The sequence below is a fragment of the Cygnus atratus genome, chromosome 1 (assembly GCF_013377495.2).
Source record: "Cygnus atratus isolate AKBS03 ecotype Queensland, Australia chromosome 1, CAtr_DNAZoo_HiC_assembly, whole genome shotgun sequence".
Lineage (NCBI taxonomy): Eukaryota > Metazoa > Chordata > Aves > Anseriformes > Anatidae > Cygnus > Cygnus atratus.
Genome location: NC_066362.1, coordinates 118,060,740 through 118,077,874, shown reverse-complemented (window position 1 = coordinate 118,077,874; position 17,135 = coordinate 118,060,740). Strand labels below are relative to the sequence as shown.

The 17,135-nt window shown below is 35.7% G+C and overlaps 1 protein-coding gene across 4 annotated transcripts in view; it reads right to left on the bottom strand.

Annotated features, from left to right (window-relative positions):
• CASK (calcium/calmodulin dependent serine protein kinase) overlaps positions 1-17,135 on the bottom strand; it is a 218,392-nt gene that overhangs the window by 40,309 nt on the left and 160,948 nt on the right. For all 4 annotated transcript variants that reach the window (XM_035542154.2, XM_035542152.2, XM_035542153.2 and 1 more), the window contains exons 12-13: positions 3,060-3,137; positions 1,613-1,693 (exon numbers count right to left, since the gene is read on the bottom strand). In XM_035542154.2, the coding sequence (XP_035398047.1) occupies positions 1,613-1,693; positions 3,060-3,137 (159 nt within the window). The remainder of the gene's footprint in view (positions 1-1,612; positions 1,694-3,059; positions 3,138-17,135) is intronic.

Sequence of the window (17,135 nt, the reverse complement as noted above, 5' to 3'; positions counted from 1 at the left end):
GTGACACAGCAACATAGGCTGACTTAACTGCTAGTTTACATGTTTGTGTCAGTCCTCCCCTTGCTCGTTCTGGCTCTGGCAATATTCCAGTTGTCCCTAATTCTTCTTGCTAAACTGATCATTGCTTTGTTGGAAGTAATTTTCTACCAGTTTAGCGTAGTGCAATAACTGTGTGCAGTATCAGAGGAATGTCAGAACAACTGCAAGAGAGAGGATGAAACATGGGGAAAACACATGAGACTCTTAACTATTAGCAATTTAGCTTGGGTTGCCATAGACTAACTAACTGAAATTATTCCTCATCAAAAATATTTGTTATGAAATTGCAGCTTTTTCATTATCAAAAATACCTTCTATAGAATTGCAGCAAGACAAGCCTGACAGCTGCTTTTAAATTTATGAGGATACCAGGTGGAAATTGAGATATCTAATAAAAGATGATTTCTGACTTACTTTTCTTGTCGCTTGACTTAATAATTAAAATTTCATATGCCACAATCATTTTTACTGATGCCTACTTTCAAAATAGTTTAGACTAAAAAAAAAAGCTTTCTCCACACTGCCTAATGTTTTTGCAATACTATGTGGTAATTACGCCATAAAGGTGAATAAAATTAATATCAGATTGCATTTACAGAAGCTAAGTAACAGAGAGTATTGTCTATGGCTGTTTTTTCCATGTTTATCTTTCTAACAGTATGAGTGAGAACCATTCTACCTTGTTTTATGTTTTGTTTTGAGCAAGTATTCCTGTTAAATGTTGATCCAGATTTGCTACAGGCTTCAGGAGGGGTATCATCCCCAGGAAAAAACATATCAGCATGTTGCAGAATACAACAGAAAAAAATGGTGTCTGCATTAGCAATTAGTGCAATGAAACAGTAATGGATTTACAGAGTAAAGCAGCTAGATTAGCTGCCCGATGACTATGCCCGATGTATACACTGTACTCATTGCAGGAGTTTAAATTTCTGACCAGTTTCCACCTTTCCCTGTGGACTGTATGTCTATCAGCTGCTAGGTTACACTGGTTGAGCTTCTGGGGTACATCTTCACAATCTTTAATTTTACCTGCAAGGAGTCTAGTTTGCATGCCGTGTACATGACACAAACCAAAGTATTGTAAGGGTGATTCAGGAGATTCATTTGGAAAAAATACTCCTGATCTGATCTAAAATAATAATATAAATGTACCAAGAGCTACTCTGGCCATCAAAAGAAGTTACTGGGACATGCAGCTACCCAGATTTCTTCTTATACCTGCATATGAGGTTGGTTTCAGGTCATTCTTTCTTGGAAATTAGGTATTTGGATTTACGGTAATTCAGCTTTCAGGTGAGCAAATTCCACAAAGCCCCCTGCATATAATTCTTCTGTTAGAGAAGTTCAATTCATTATTTCCAACTGATGAGTGCAGAACAGATCAAAGAAAACACTGTTTTCTGAAGTTATGAACTTCATCCATAGCATAAACAAAAGAAACCCTTTAACTAGTTTAAAATACTGACCTTCAGTAACTTGTTATAAAGCAGGGACATCCTGCATCCAACAAGATTTTAAATATAAAAAGTATGTTTAAAAAAATTAAAGACAAGGGTTAACATTTGCTTACCATGAAATGAGGTTGTGTTAAAATACGCTTTAGCTCCTTTGCATCATTGTTCTCTGGGTAACATGAAATTTCTTCCAATACCTGCAAAACAAACAGTAAAGATACCCACAGTAACTTTCTTCTAAAGAAAGCTATTAATCAATCAAATGAAACCCTTCACTGGTCAGTCAGTATATCTCCTAAAGATTATATAAAAGAACATTTTTGACAGAAAAGTGTGTAGGAGACTATCACCCCAATCCAAGAGGATAAAACACCTCATTTCAATTTTCTTACTTTCTGTGACAATAAAGACATTTGATCGAAACAGTTGCTCTTTTTTCAATTGATGGTATTCCTGTAACAGCTAAATATGGAGACAGAAGTAAAGCACCAACCTATAGGTCACATACACCACCACCACCAATTGCTACTTTCACACATGATCTCAGCTTATTAAAACAACCACTTGAAGAGCAGAATTAAAAATACTCATAAAATGTTCTCTCCAGAAATTAAATTTTTAAAGACATGACATGCAGGTAGTCCATCTGCTACCCCACCTACAAGCTCCAGTTTTTATAAAATCTGGGCCATACTTCAGCTTATCGAGGAGGAAGAAGCAAGTTTTAACTCATTTGCCTGCAGCCTGGCAATTTCACCTTTATTTTCAACATATAACTACTTGGACAAAGAAAGCAGAGTTTTCTGCTTCTGGAAGCACCTCCCAGGATTAGCTGCTAGAAAATTCTGCAGAACAGAACTTTGGGGTTTCCGTCAGTGTGACTTCAGTTATTAGACAGTGTTTTGAAGTCTTTCTGTACATTCTATTATAATAATACTGTAAACAGTTTTCTTCCGTGACATTACTCCCAACAACTGTATTTATTTTTACTGATAATATATAAAACAACTATTTTTTTTTAACTACTTGCAATAAATAAACAAAACACTATATGTCAGGTATAACAAATAGGAAAATCTGTGGTCTAAATACGTTTTGTAACAATGGGCCAACTTTACTGCATCTCTAGGTTTGCTCTTCTTGTAACTGATACTTTTTTTCCAATTTATATAGCTGATACTAAGAAATATATGTTTTGTGCAGAACTCATATGAACATCAAACTTTTGCTGCAGAGAATTATACTGAACATAACAGATACTGCATTTACCCAACATGAGTATTGCTTTTAATACTGCTATTGCTGCCACAAATGTTAAATGATGAAACCGAGTAATAACGTGTGTATAAATATCTAAATATATAATCCTTACAGACACAATGGAATTCTACAAGTTTATGCAACATGTTATGTAACTTAAGTAAACAATGGTAGAATTCCAGAAATAATTCAGATTATGAGCCAGAATACATACCAGTATGTTAATGAAGACAGAAACATTCCATTTTAAATGATTTAAAGAATAAAACTTTCTAAGTCAAAAATATATTTTAAAGCCATTACCTCTTTGGCTCTCTGTACAGCATCACTTGGAGGATTCCTGATTTGTGGTGAAGATTTTGTATTTATTTTGTCATAAAGCTGAAATAACAAGAAAACAAACTATTGAAATCATATGCTACTTTATATAAAGTAATGATGAATCCTAACAATATCCGGCTTATGTTACCATGATGAAGATGACAGTTGAAACTATGCCACAGATGTTTTATATACGAAATCTAGCAGCTTGGGGTTTTGGCTTTTCATTTTTAAACATTTCCTCATTTGAAAAGTGCCATACATCCAGAGTTTATAGGATGACATGGGAAAGTTCAAGAGGTTAAGGGATTCTGCAAACCTCCCATGCTTTTCCAGCAGATTTACAGAAACTATATTCTACCAGAAGTGATCCTATGAATCTTGAATAAATACTGTAGATCATACATTCCGCTATAAAATCAAATTAAACTGCATATTCCACTTCTCTCAATAATTCAAACATCAATCCCTCCAAAATGTAGCTTAAATGAATCTCAAAATATGGGAAAATGCTCCGAAAGGCAGAAATTTACAAAAGCCTAAGTCTTTGAAAAAAAGAAGAAGAAACTATTCCAAGAAAAAGTGTTCACAATATAAAGTACCCTTATTCTATCAGGATTTTCTATTGGACAGAAGAATGCTGATTTATTTAAATAGGTAATCACAAAGCTCCCAGGTTATTTTATTATTATTATTATTATTATTATTACTATTTAGAGAGAAAGAATCATATGATACAAAACACATCAGCTGTCTTCAATTTCAAATTAGAGACAGATGGTATAGGATCTCTTTCATACAAACGTAACAGTGTGCATGTTTTAAAGGAATAAATGTACACTTAAGAATAAACAGGCACTGTAATAAGCACTATTTTCAAATAAAAAACTTTTGGCTTACATTTCAAACAATATAAAGATGGTCACCTCTGTGACCTATTTATGTTAGACCATTTGTTTGAAATATAAGACAGAAGATACAACTATTTTTAGGATATTAGAGAAACTTCTTTCACAGTGAGGTGGTGAAACACTGGGACAAGTTGCCCAGGGAAGCTGTGGAACCTCTTATCCTTGGAAATACTCAAAGTTCAGCTGCAAAAGGCCTTGAATAACCTGACCTTACAATGAGATTAGTCTTGCTGAAGGCAGGGGACAGGACAGGACAACCCTGGTCTCCCATGGTCCCTACTAACATTTCTCTATGAGTCTAAATAAACACTATTCACAATTCTGCAGCTATCTTCAAAGAACAGTACTCAAATACAAAAAATCATGGATGGAAACAAACGTTCAATATACACAAACAATCTAACACCTTCATAAAATCAAAACACTGTAAAGGATAAGTTGATAAGATTCCCAACATTTAGGGTGCTCAACAAGGAATTCTCAAAAGCTTTCCTCTGAGACCTTACAGCCCCGTTGTTTGGCAGACGCCGGGCCTTCAATGGTTGAAATTGTCAAGCTACAGAAGTGCCTTCGTGTGCCTCTGTCATATGAAATACCATTAAGTTTTAGAAGAGAGATAAACTGCAAGGCATACACAGGCCAGTATCATCATCCAACAACTTTGCCTTCTGCTGCGAAAGCACTGCTGTACTCAGCAGCCTTCATTGACCACTGCTGAAATTCTTAAAAGCAAAGCTTTCTACTAGCTTATAGTTCAGGAGATAACCTCTTCCTAAACAAGTAAACAAAACCCACCAAAACTCCAGTAACCCCAATTTAATAAGTTTCATGTTCATACACCTGTTAAGAAACTGCATCAAATTTCAATTGTATGAACTGTGTACCGCGTAAAGTGCAGGAGAAGCTGTTGAAAATGCATGATACACAGCATTATTATTAATTATACACAGCAATTGTTATTGACTGCACTTTTCTAAGTCACACATGCATCTTAAGATTACTGAAATTACAGAAAAGTTGCATGAAAATAGAAACACATATATGGCAATACCCCATGAACAATTCATCTTGTCCAGGTTCTTTATGTATTTCTAATGCATCCTTATGAGAATTTAAAATAATACATACAAACTGTATCAAAAGTAAAATTTTAACTGTTCACAGTCACAGTAAAAATGAGAACATGCAACCAAGATATATATCTTTTAAAGCATGTGAAGTCCAAAAACTGCAAAAGGATGTTAGCTTGTTTAGCAATAAACCTACAAGAGAGTATTTACTTTGCTGCTTCTGATGGTTCCATTGTCACTCGTTGGGACAAAATCTGTTCTATACTGGTTGTTGTCGAAACAGAGGATATAAGTTTGCAAAATATAAATCATTCAGTTTCAAACAAAGGGGAAGAGGGCTCACAACTTTAGACAGTCAACCTTTTCAGGTTTTCCCTATGGTCAGAGATGAGCTTTGCTGGAGGGCAATTCAAAATTTTATCAATGATATTGAAAGGACTGTATTAAAACTATATATACATGAAAGACTGGGCACATTGTTGAATGTGATCAGTGAATATATTTCACAGTGTTCTGTGAAAAAAATAATACATTATGAAGCATCTTGAATCTACAAAGTCTCCTTTTCTTTAGGAGAAAAGGGACTTTTAGAGACTAAGGCACAAGAGCATCCTTTCACATGCTACAAGTATTGGAAGCCACAACTGAGATTAACACAGCTCTTAGAAATAATCTAATACCAGCAAAATTCCATAGTTAAAATGTAGATTATGTTTAACACTCTTGATATAGCTTATTTTCACTTGTAATTCCTTTTTGATTCATTTGTACTTTTGCTTTCTAGCTCTAGCTGATTATCATATTTGCTTCACTCCATTTCTTCCAGTATTTCCAATACCAAAAATATCAGAAAGCTCAATGAAAATCTTCAGAAAAAATTAACCTTAACCGCTCCCATCTGCTATAGCAACTTAGAGGACAAAAAAGAGGCAAAATTAACTCAGTAAAGTTGTACTTTTCCTCTTTACTATTTTATTACTTGCTAAATGTTAAGTATTCAGTACTCTTTTACAAAACATAATGTATGGCATTAAACAGAAAACGAACAACATAATTGTTGTAAAATGTCACAGAAAATGTAACCTTTGGAATTTCTAGGCTTTTGAATACTTGGCATCTCAGTCTGACTCCTCAACACAAGTTTTCTGCATTTGCTACCCAGAAAATTATCAAAATTAAGAGCTTGCTCTAGTTTTTTTTTTCATTGCTTAACAGTCACAACTGATATATTAATGAATCTTGATATAAAAACATAAATTGACATTATAGTTAATTAACAGAACAGAACTGCTTCTTAAAAAGACAAGCTTTACTTTAAACTTTGCATGATAGAACACAAATGCTATGCATACCCACAACCAGTCAAGCAGTAACACTATCAGTTCACCAGCTTTCTTCGTAGGAGTTGAGACATTTTGTCTTCTGTCTGTAGAAGGGGAGTTCGTTTCTTCTGATGCTTAAAAGCAGACAGCGCAGAAGCCTAATCCACAATCAGGCAGGCGAGACAAAACAACAAACTTTTCTCTTCTGACTGTTTTTTCAGACATGGAGAAATTCCATTTTAACCCTTTCCTGTAACAGGAGTCAGAATACTGTCCAAACATAATCCCTGTTTAATGTCACACTCAAAATTTTAGATATATCACAAGTAGCAGAAATTTAGCCTCACTATCCAATATAATCTTGAATGCAATCAAAGTTAGACCACACAGTGAAATCAGTAAGTATTTATTTTATCAATCCAGAAGCTGGAAGTTTCTGTGATGCAAAGGAGAAAGTTTTGTTAAAACAAAAGCTACTGAACTGCTAGAGCATAAAAAATACGATCTTTCAATACTAATACACATTTTGTGAGGAGTCATGTTATAATTCAGATGGACAAAGACTGGGCTCCCAACCTTTAATATTAAATCTCTGAGCTGAAACAACTAAAAATAGTTATTAAAATGTCCCTGCATATGTGCTGCTATACTCATATGCTGAAGAGCAGCACTTGGCACTTGTAGTGACACTCAACATATCTCCAGGTGCTTCACAGAACATTATGAACTCAAGACACATTTAAGAGAGATGCTCAGGGTCATGAGGCTGGGTACTGAAAATTTCAGAAAGAAAACATGGCTTTCCGAACTCCAGTAAAAAATTCCAAGTACAAGGTCACACTGGTTCCTCCTTTTCAATCCTCATCACAAACAGTTGTGAATTTCTTTCTCTTCTACCATTGAATCAAAGTGTAAGTGATGAAAACAGCCTCCTAAATAACCAAACATGTCCTTTTCTTCAACAGAGCAGCACTATGAAGGTCTCAAGTTGTGCCAGTGGAGGTTTAGTTTGAACATTGGGAAGAATTTCTTCACATAAAGGGTAGTCCAGCATTGGAATGGGCTGCCCAGGGAAGTGGTGGAGTCCCCATCCCTGGAGGTATTTAAGAGACATCTGGACATGGCACCATGGTTTACTGACTCACTAGGTCATGTTGATAGTTGGATTTGATGATCTTGAAGGTCTTTTCCAACCTAGATGACTCTATGGTACTATGATTTAATGTTTCCTTTCTGAACACTGTAGTCATATGCAACACGGTGATATTAAAGGAATGTTTTCCATCATTTTTAGTTTTATGTACTATCCAAGAATTCTCTGGTGGAGGTGCTGCCCCTTGTACAGCAAGGCTCACTAACAAGCACCCTTGCTGCTCTTTGCTACCTTTTGGAGATCCCTGCAGTGGCACTCCATTTACCCCAGAGGTTTCATGGACTGCAAGTCTGAAAGAAATCTGTGACCTACTGAATGAAGCAAGCAGTAATATCAAGTAAATGCTAACATGTCAAATTCCCGATTACATAATGGATAGATCACTTTATTCTTTCCTCTTTTAGTTCTGTTTCAGCATCTCCTTTTCCATGCAAAATGGCATAAGCTCCCAACGGAAGTCTGCTTCCTTGTGATTCCAGACCCTCACAGAAACATCTCCTGGTAGGTAACAAATCCCACTGGCAAACACACTAAATAACAAGGTCACAGTTGGCAGGGCTTTAGCTTTAACTTCTGTTTGAAGGCAGTTTGTTCCTCGTTTTCCACTGTTATGGACTGTGCCCGAAGTTCACTGTGACAACACCAGTGATGTAACATTCATTTCCCAGCACAGTTCTTCAGCACATGTTACAGCCCCATCCTGTATGAATGTCCAAAGCACGTTTAAGACTACTTTGTGACTGCTAGAGCATTACAAGTTACAGCCCCACATAGCTTTGAACTTTTATCCCTGTGATACACTTACTGTAAAACAGGAGTGCAATCAACCTTTGTATTCAACCAACTTATACAGTGAAGTGCAGTGCTGTAAAACAGTGACCAAAAGTACTTGAACAGAAGGTTTCACAAAGCAGAGTACTGGCTGAAATGAAAGTTTCCTAACACAGCATCCACAGAACAAGCCAGTTTGAAGCAGTCCATGAATTTTGTCCAGACAGGAAGGCCGGCTTCTGCACATGTCACGCCACAGACCTGACAGGTGCTCTCATTGCAGCTTGGAATTTCAGGCACTCACGCTTCTACTAACACTGATGGAAATCATGCCAATTGGAAATATTCAATTTCTTTCTACATATTCACATTAATGCAACACAAATTATCTTTTACACAATGCTACTTTTAGAACAGAGTTACAGTTGCTGCTACCTGTGTCAAAATTAACATAGAAGCAGATTTTCTTATAACTTTACCTACAATAACAGGTAAGAGAAAACAGTGCCATGTAAACTCAATCAACCACATGCAATTTCAACTTCTACTCTGCGGGATCACTCCACATTTGGACTTCTTCACCTGTTTTATTCTAAATCAAGAACTTAACTTTTGAGGGGAGGAGATGGGAGAGGACACAACTGAACTCAGCAAAACACATCTCTCTGCATATTATTTTGATTCCCACTGCAGACAACTGGCAAACGTCCTTTACAGAGTCAAAATGACAAATTTCATTATATAATGTACACAAAAACTGAAATTCTGACCATGCAAACTTGACAGTAATGAAGCTAAATGCCAATTGGAAAACATTTAATAAATGTTTACAGCTTGTTAATGATGATATTTCTGAAACATGCAGAGGATACTACATATTTCTTAGTGGTTAATGCCTCACTGTTTGGAGAAGAAGGAAACCTATTAACCCAGTCTATTTCAAGAATTGCTAGAATAAAATTCCTTGACCCTTCAGCGTGCTAGACATGAGAACTGCCTGCCAGATGTGGTCCTACTGAGCTGCCAGAACAGCATCTTGGGAAAGGCCAAATAATCAGGGTTCATTCTGCTGAGGATGAATGTAAAGACAGAAGGCGACAGATATGGTACCTGTCTTAAGGTGGAACCCTGAAATGTTTGTAGGCTTCCTTTCAGAGGGAAAGCACATCCTTTAGCCCCTATGAAGTGCACTGCCAAAGGCCTGTATATCCACTGCCTTTGTAGTAACCCATGGTGTAAAAAGGAACCCTGACAGAAATCCTCATTGCATTCAAAGAGTCTGTCTCCTGGTAGTGACTTGATTACACAACACTTGGAAGGAAAGCATATAGCCTTTGCCAGTGTTGGCAAGAGGCAAAGATACCAAGTGGCATTACATACATTATCACTCAATATTTTATCATCTCAATCTTGCATTCACATATTTTGTACGCTTGGAAACAATAGGGGAACTAGAAGGTTAGGGTACAGAACATTAAAAAGGTTTTCCATTCTGCTCTGTAAATTAAATGGGGTATCTGTTGTAGCTAAACCTTTTGATCAAAACTTTAAAAAGTGAAAATGTATCCAAGTTTAAATTCTGTCAAGAGGTTACAATCCTCTAGCAAAACTGCAGGCAGTCATGAAGTGTGGAGAAATCACACAAGGTTTGACCTGAAACTGAGCCTATACAAATCAGTGCAGTTCCATACACTAAATCCACTGTGCTTATGTATGTGGGTGTAACTGTTTTTTAACCTGTAATTCTTATACTGCTAGTTTTGACAAGTTGCAATTTTAGCTTTTGAAATGATACAGCAAATACTTACGTGTATCACGTGGTGCATTGCTCTTTACAGTCTTTGCAGAACACCAAAGATTTTCACAGTTTTTTCTAAATTAATCTTTGATCTAGTTTTATTTTTAAACTGATATAGTTGACAGCAGACTCAAAGACATGCTTATGCTTATACTGGCTCAGACCACATGGTCAGGTGTCAAGATGTCCAGTAATATCTGACTTGTAAGATCTATTCCTGTGCAAGGGGATAACTTTTTACTTTCAGCATACATTAGTTACAAATAAATAAAAAGAAAAATTAGCTCTACCAGAGAACTTACTCCTTTTCAACAAAAACCAGCACAGGCTATTCAACTACTACATAAATTCAGAGGTAAAAGAGTTAGGAAAGGACTATACTTTTACAAAATAAACTGCAGTGTGTGTGTGTTTTTCCACCCTTTTAATTCGTTCCTTTTGATTTGCTTTACATTCACTGTGACTTTTTCTTTTTTTTTTTTTACTTGTGCCACAGAAGCACTGATACTAATCAATTACGTTACCCTTCAAAATCTTCCAAGTCATTACTTCCTTCTATTTAATTTCAGGTGTCCCCAAAATCTGAAGTGTCTTCTTTTTTCCACTAACTACCTTACCTTGTTCATGTACAAGGAATCCAGACTCCAGTATCTAACAGCACTAAATTTCATGATATATTTTATCATTAAGATTAATCCACTGATACAATGAAGTAGGACTCCAGCCTAGTAATTTGTCTCATATTTTAAAACAAACTTACATTAATGACTATCACAAAAATTCCACTGACTGTGGAAGCAGCAGTTCTCAAGAATTGACAGCAGATGTAAAAAGATATGACAGACAATACATGCACATAGCTTGCTGACGAGGAAGAGGTTGCAAAATTCCACATCATATGTCATGTATGTAGGCCAACATACATTCTTCCAAATTGGAAAGTGTGTTAAACAAAGACAGGGATTGAATAATCTTACATAAATACATGCAACACTTTAAAACCATAGTGACAAAAACTTTTTAGATTTAAGTAGACTAAGACGTACTCCCATCTCCTCATGAGCTCAGTGTAGACATCCAGTGTACTTTTCAGTCCTCCTCTCTAGACTACAAGATATCTTCCACATGCCACCTAATCTTTTTCAGGAACTCCCTGCCACAAGTCCCTCTAGCTTTTTGTTTTGTTTTGTTTTTAGTCTCAACTATGTTCCTGAATCACGACCCACATTTTTCTTTGTTGACATTGTAAACCTTTTAACTTCTTTTGGAAAGATTGAAAGAAACGAACCTAGGATGACGCAACATTTCTGCTTTCACTTAGTACCAAAAGAACTAGCACAGAATATCTGAAAATCAACACAGTGAAAGTTCCAGCAGTAGTGATGTGAAAGACATGGGTGGTAATTATGTAGTTTAAAGAAGTATCATATGATGATCCTCCTCCACTATTATTTGGTTTTGAGCACTACACGTTCAGGTGAATATCAAACAATGTAGAAGATTTCAGTGGAGAGCAACAAAACCAGGAAATTTCAGAAAATATGATTATGAGGACACCAAGCAGCTGATAAAAGTAAACATCAGCATCATGGAAAACTAACCCCTCAACGCAAGAAGGGCTATAAAAAGACTCGTTACCTGGATCACACCTTGATATTTTCTACAGAATAACCTTTGTCCCCATCTTGCCCCCACCTTCCAATATGGGCAAGTAATCTACAGCATTAACTATAGACTCAGGTTAAGCCTAAATAGGCTTCAATCCCATTTCTGTCAGTTGAACTAACCCTTCAGGGTTCGAACACCATCTTGAAGAAGAGGATATCAATGACCATCAACCTCATTCCAGGGAGACAAAGAACCCAAATACAACTAGGTAAGGCTACAATGAGGGTCTACAAAGAACATGGCTTCTCACCTGCTACATGACATCGAGTGTATCTTGCACTGGGAGGTGTGAATGTTGGGGTTACAGCCATTTTTGTTTCTCCCTATCCATGTAAGTCTTTTGTAATGACATACTGAGAATAAAAATATACTGCAGCAAGCTCATTAGTACAGACAACAGTCAATGTGCACCAGACAACTACTTGAATTACTGAAGCAGGATGCAGTGAGGCCTGACTGACTTCAAAGACAGAAACATATTTTACTAAGATGTTACTGTACTGCCTTTGGGTACCTAATGTAGTCTAAGTGCAGACAGAAATACCAGTCTGGAGAAAACTCCCAGCACCAACAAACCAGAAGCATTATTGAATGTTTGTGGACCATATCCCAGGCACTGTAGCATCCCTTCCAACTCAACACATTCCTTATTTTTTCCCGTTGTTAGACTAAGTCCCAAGCTCCTGGAGAAGTAAGATCATCCAAGACTAAGAAGTTTTAACAGGAAAAAAAAAGAAAAAAAGATAGCCCTTATGGTTAAAAAGAAATTGAAACTAATTTGAACTACACTTAACATAAAAATAATTAAAGAAAATGTGGAAAGTAAACCATGAAAACGATCCTCTACATCTTAAAACAGTATTAGTGAAGTTCATTAAATGTTCCACTAGTGTGAAGAACGTGCTTTAGTGTTCTTTGACAGATCAGGGCCCAACACCATAAGAATACATGGTAATCAAAGAATTTTTAGATTCTACATACTAAAAGGTGACTACACATTTATGCTTTTGGAATAACATAATGTTGATGTGCACACACACAATGACAAACTATTGACACAGGAGAACTGATATTTGGTCAAGAGGAATGGGCTAAATAGTGTTATCCTCATTTAAAGTTTGTTTTTTATTAAGCTGTATTTCACTTGATGATTCAACACATTAGTAGTATGCTTAAAAATATTCAGAAATGACAGAACATTAGTTAGAAAGCAAACAGGCTAACTGCAACAAAACAACTGTTGCAATGCCATGCAATCCAACCCAGAATTTTGCATTGTCATTAAGTGATGGATACATACTTTTTTTTCAAAAAATGAATCTTAATCAACATAAATGTTAGTTTTATTTCTTATTTGCATTATCAGACTTGTGTTTCAGAAATCCCATCACACATCAGTATTATATATTAACAAAACATAGAAGAAAAATGGTTTCTGCTCTGAAGACTAAATATAAGACAAATTCTCTATATAAATTTGTAAGACAGAGAAACAAGAAGAGCAAGAAAACAATGAGATGATGCTGACTAGCAGAGTGATCTACATATCCTGGGAACAGAGAAAATAAAATTCAAGCACATGAAAGAAGTTGAAACTGAAAGGTATTTTAGAGAAAGATTATGAAACAATGCAGAAGAAATTCTAGAAGAGACTCTGCCTTTTTTTTTTTTTTTTCCCAGATATGGCCTTCCAGACAAGTTACCTTTTAGAGAAAAAGCATACTGTGCTGGTGATGAGGATGATCCAGTACGCCTGCTGAAAGAATTCTTCGAACAGTTCTCCCTAAGGCTTGGTCGCTGTTCCTTGTATACTACTTGGGAAAGGAGTTTCCATTGCAGTGGGAGACAGTCCCTCCCACTCTCTGGGGCAGAGCATGCTGCCTCTGCTGGTCTGGGAGAAAAGCCAGATTTGGTTCCCCAAATAGCAAGGTGCTATCCTGCCAACATAGTTTCTTTCTTTCAATTTTTTTTAAACAATTATTTTCCATTTGCTTTTGTCTTACAAACATATCAATTAAAGGATAATTAAAAATAGGAAAACAAGGTGATTTAAAAATGAGAAAGATTTATTTTGCCTAAGCATAACATGCTCTGAGGGAATTTGGCAAGACATCTAGTACACATACACTTTCTGATTTATATTTGGGAAAGAAATGCATTCATGTTTCACTGAAACATGTTCCACTTACTAGTTTTAGCATACTCAGTATCCAAGAGGGTAAGGACAAACGTTGGTCAAAAAAACTTGAACCACACTATGTGCTACACATAGGAAATCATACTTATGCAAATGAAAATAAGGAAAAATGAGACAATTAATAAAAATATTTAAGCTTTTTATACTGAACTGCTGTGTTTGTTTTCTTTTCTGTATCACATACAGAAATTCCACCAGTCTATTAACGGTTTAAAAGAAATGAAAGGAAAAGGGAAATGAAAGCTTTGTGAAAATAGAAATAAAAATGTCTCTTGATTTGCTTTTATCAAAGTGTACAACAGATTTGTCAAATTTGCTCAGAAAAGAGCAAAGCAGGGATAAATGGATGAAAAATTTTGAACATTTTCAAATGGAGAACTAAAATGTTAATCATGACTGGACACTGCTGAATGGCTGATACTATAATAAAAGACATTCAAATGTCCTGCCAACGTCCAGCATTGGAAGGGTAAACAGAGCAAAACAAAATAAATCCAGTTGAAAGTATTAGCCAACCATGTAAGATACTAAACTGAGGACCCAACGACATTCTTTTTAGCAAAAGAGAAAATATGTTTCCTTAAAAGTCTGGACTTTAGGACCGAATCTGTTTGGATGACTGAGTTCAAAAGAAATATTAAGGGAACTCTGAAATGTGCATGTATGCATGTTCCTTTGAAGTGTTACCATTAGCAGCCAAGGAAAACAGACTTAAAAGCGAGATTCTCTTGAAAAATCAGTACGTTTTAATAAATATATGCACTTTGAATGTAAATTAAACTCTAAAGGGACAAGTAGCTAAACATACAGATATGTTTCAGATAGCCACTCCAAAAATTATTTCATCTCATTTAGATAAAACTATACACGTGCAGGGTATTACACCAGCAAAAGGTAAAATAAAATTTCTTCAAAACTCATCCTGTTTCTATTTCAGACACATTTACAGAAATAGCAACACTTACCTCAAATAATCTGTCTACGAAAATAATGCAACAAACTTCTTAAGTTAAAGGCCAAAAGATATCAGCCTAGAGCATGCTATCTGACTGAAGACAAACACGGACAAAGCACAGAGAGGCCCCAGTCACACAAAAGCTGATATTGTTCTCCCGCTGAGCAAAAATCTCACTTGTAAATCGAACGACATCTGCATTCAGAATCACCCACAGAAACCGTCCCTGGAGAGGTGACCAAACTACTTGACTCAATAGGAGAAAGTTTTCTCTTGTCTCCTTCTATGTAGGCAGCTCTGTAAAATAGCAGCTTCTAGTTTTACTTTTTAGCAAACCTGGCTTCCTTTGATATATTGATAGAGATCAAACACAATTGTTAAGATCTTCCCCATTAGGCACAGCCTTTGAAGCCCAGTATACTTTTCAAAACAGATAATCATTGAAGTAAAATCTTTTGTTACGATACAGAAAACAGCCAAACACTAATGTCTCCAAAATTAGTAATCTCCTCACATTTGTTTCCAACTTCTTGATCAGTACCGCTGACAAAAGACAGCAATGCCTCCCAGGATCTTTTTCATGAAAGTCAATTAAAAAATCTTAATCATTTCACAAGGTTTCTAAAAACCTGTCAGTGGTAATAAAAGGCTGTTTCACTACTTAAATTTACCTCCCTTTTTCCATAAAGTTATTTATACCCTTTACTAAACTTCGTTACATTCTTTATGATCTAAACTGGATATCAGAACCCAGAATGAAACAACCTATAAAGTTTTATATAGTCATAAACCCGGAAATTTCTAAGTCCCAAACAGGAATGTCCTACAGTATTCACTGGAATTATGATCACCACATTTCTAAAAGAAGTGAGAAAAAATACCTGTCCAATCCACAGTTACTCTTTTACATTATAAATATCTATTATTAAACAATATGTATATATATATATATTTCCATAATGAATATTTCCAAATGCTTGTTTCTAGAAGGGTCTTTTCTTTACTTTCCTCGGTAAACAAAGTTAAGATTTTAATACTGAATTCTTTAACTTCTGTACAGTAAAACAAACAAACAACTCCCCAATAGTTTCTGTAAAATTGAAATTATTCAATAAGCTCACACGAGGACATGCTGGTATATTGCAGGACTGGGCCTAGAGCGAATATAAATTACTTTATAAGCAATTGTCACCTTTTCCCCCTTGGTTTGAACAGCTTTGTCACACAAGTGGAAAGAGACTTAAGACAGTTATCTAAGTAGACATACAGAAATGAATCAACTAAGAACTATCAATGGGATGCTAAGAACCCTGCTTTCTGTGGCCCTCAGAGGTGCCTGTTCAGAAGACATCATCTATTTTGTGATCTACACAATCTGAAAAAAAAACAGCAAGTTTGCACTCTTAACACAGAGACTATCCTTTTATTTCCTCTCAGAAAATAAGTTAGTTCAGAAGCAAAAGAAGGTATTTCAGCAGCAGGAATGATCTATCATCATGTGCCTAATCTAAAAATAAGGATAACTCTTGAGAAAGAGTAAGAACATGAGAACAAATTTAACTGTGGATAAAGGCCAAGAAAGAGGAACAGCAGTTTTTAATGCAAAGTGACAACTTAATGACAGATTACAAAATTCCTACTTAGTGGAATGTAATATTTTATAGGTGACTTGTTCTGGTAACTTCATTAACCCCAAATACTGGAGAGGAATAAGCGGTTTCCCCAACAGAACTTCATTGAAGTACAACTCAGGAGCTCTTCAAAATTCTGAGAGAAACTAGCATTATATTAATGCATAAACAAAAAAGCTCCCTCATTCAAGTTTCTGAAATGTAGAACCTACCCTTTCAAATAACAGCCTTTAACTGGCTTCAGTCTTTCATATGTGTCTTTCATAACACTAGAATCTGCTAGAACTTTATTTTGTATTATTCTCTTCAGAATATCTTTGGGAAGATTCTATTATTGCCCTTACACACAGCACAATAAAACAAAAATGCTTTTTGATAGTGTTTTCTTCTCACAAATATGTTATAGAGTTATAGAGTGCATTTAGAAGTATCCCTTTCTAAGAGAATGACCATGACTTAAAAAGAATGGCAAACATGACATAAATTCACTTCATTTTTTTCCGGCTTAATAGGCTACAGCAGACCATTAGAGAAATATTATCATTACTGAAATACTATGAACAGACTGCTAGCGTAAAGAAC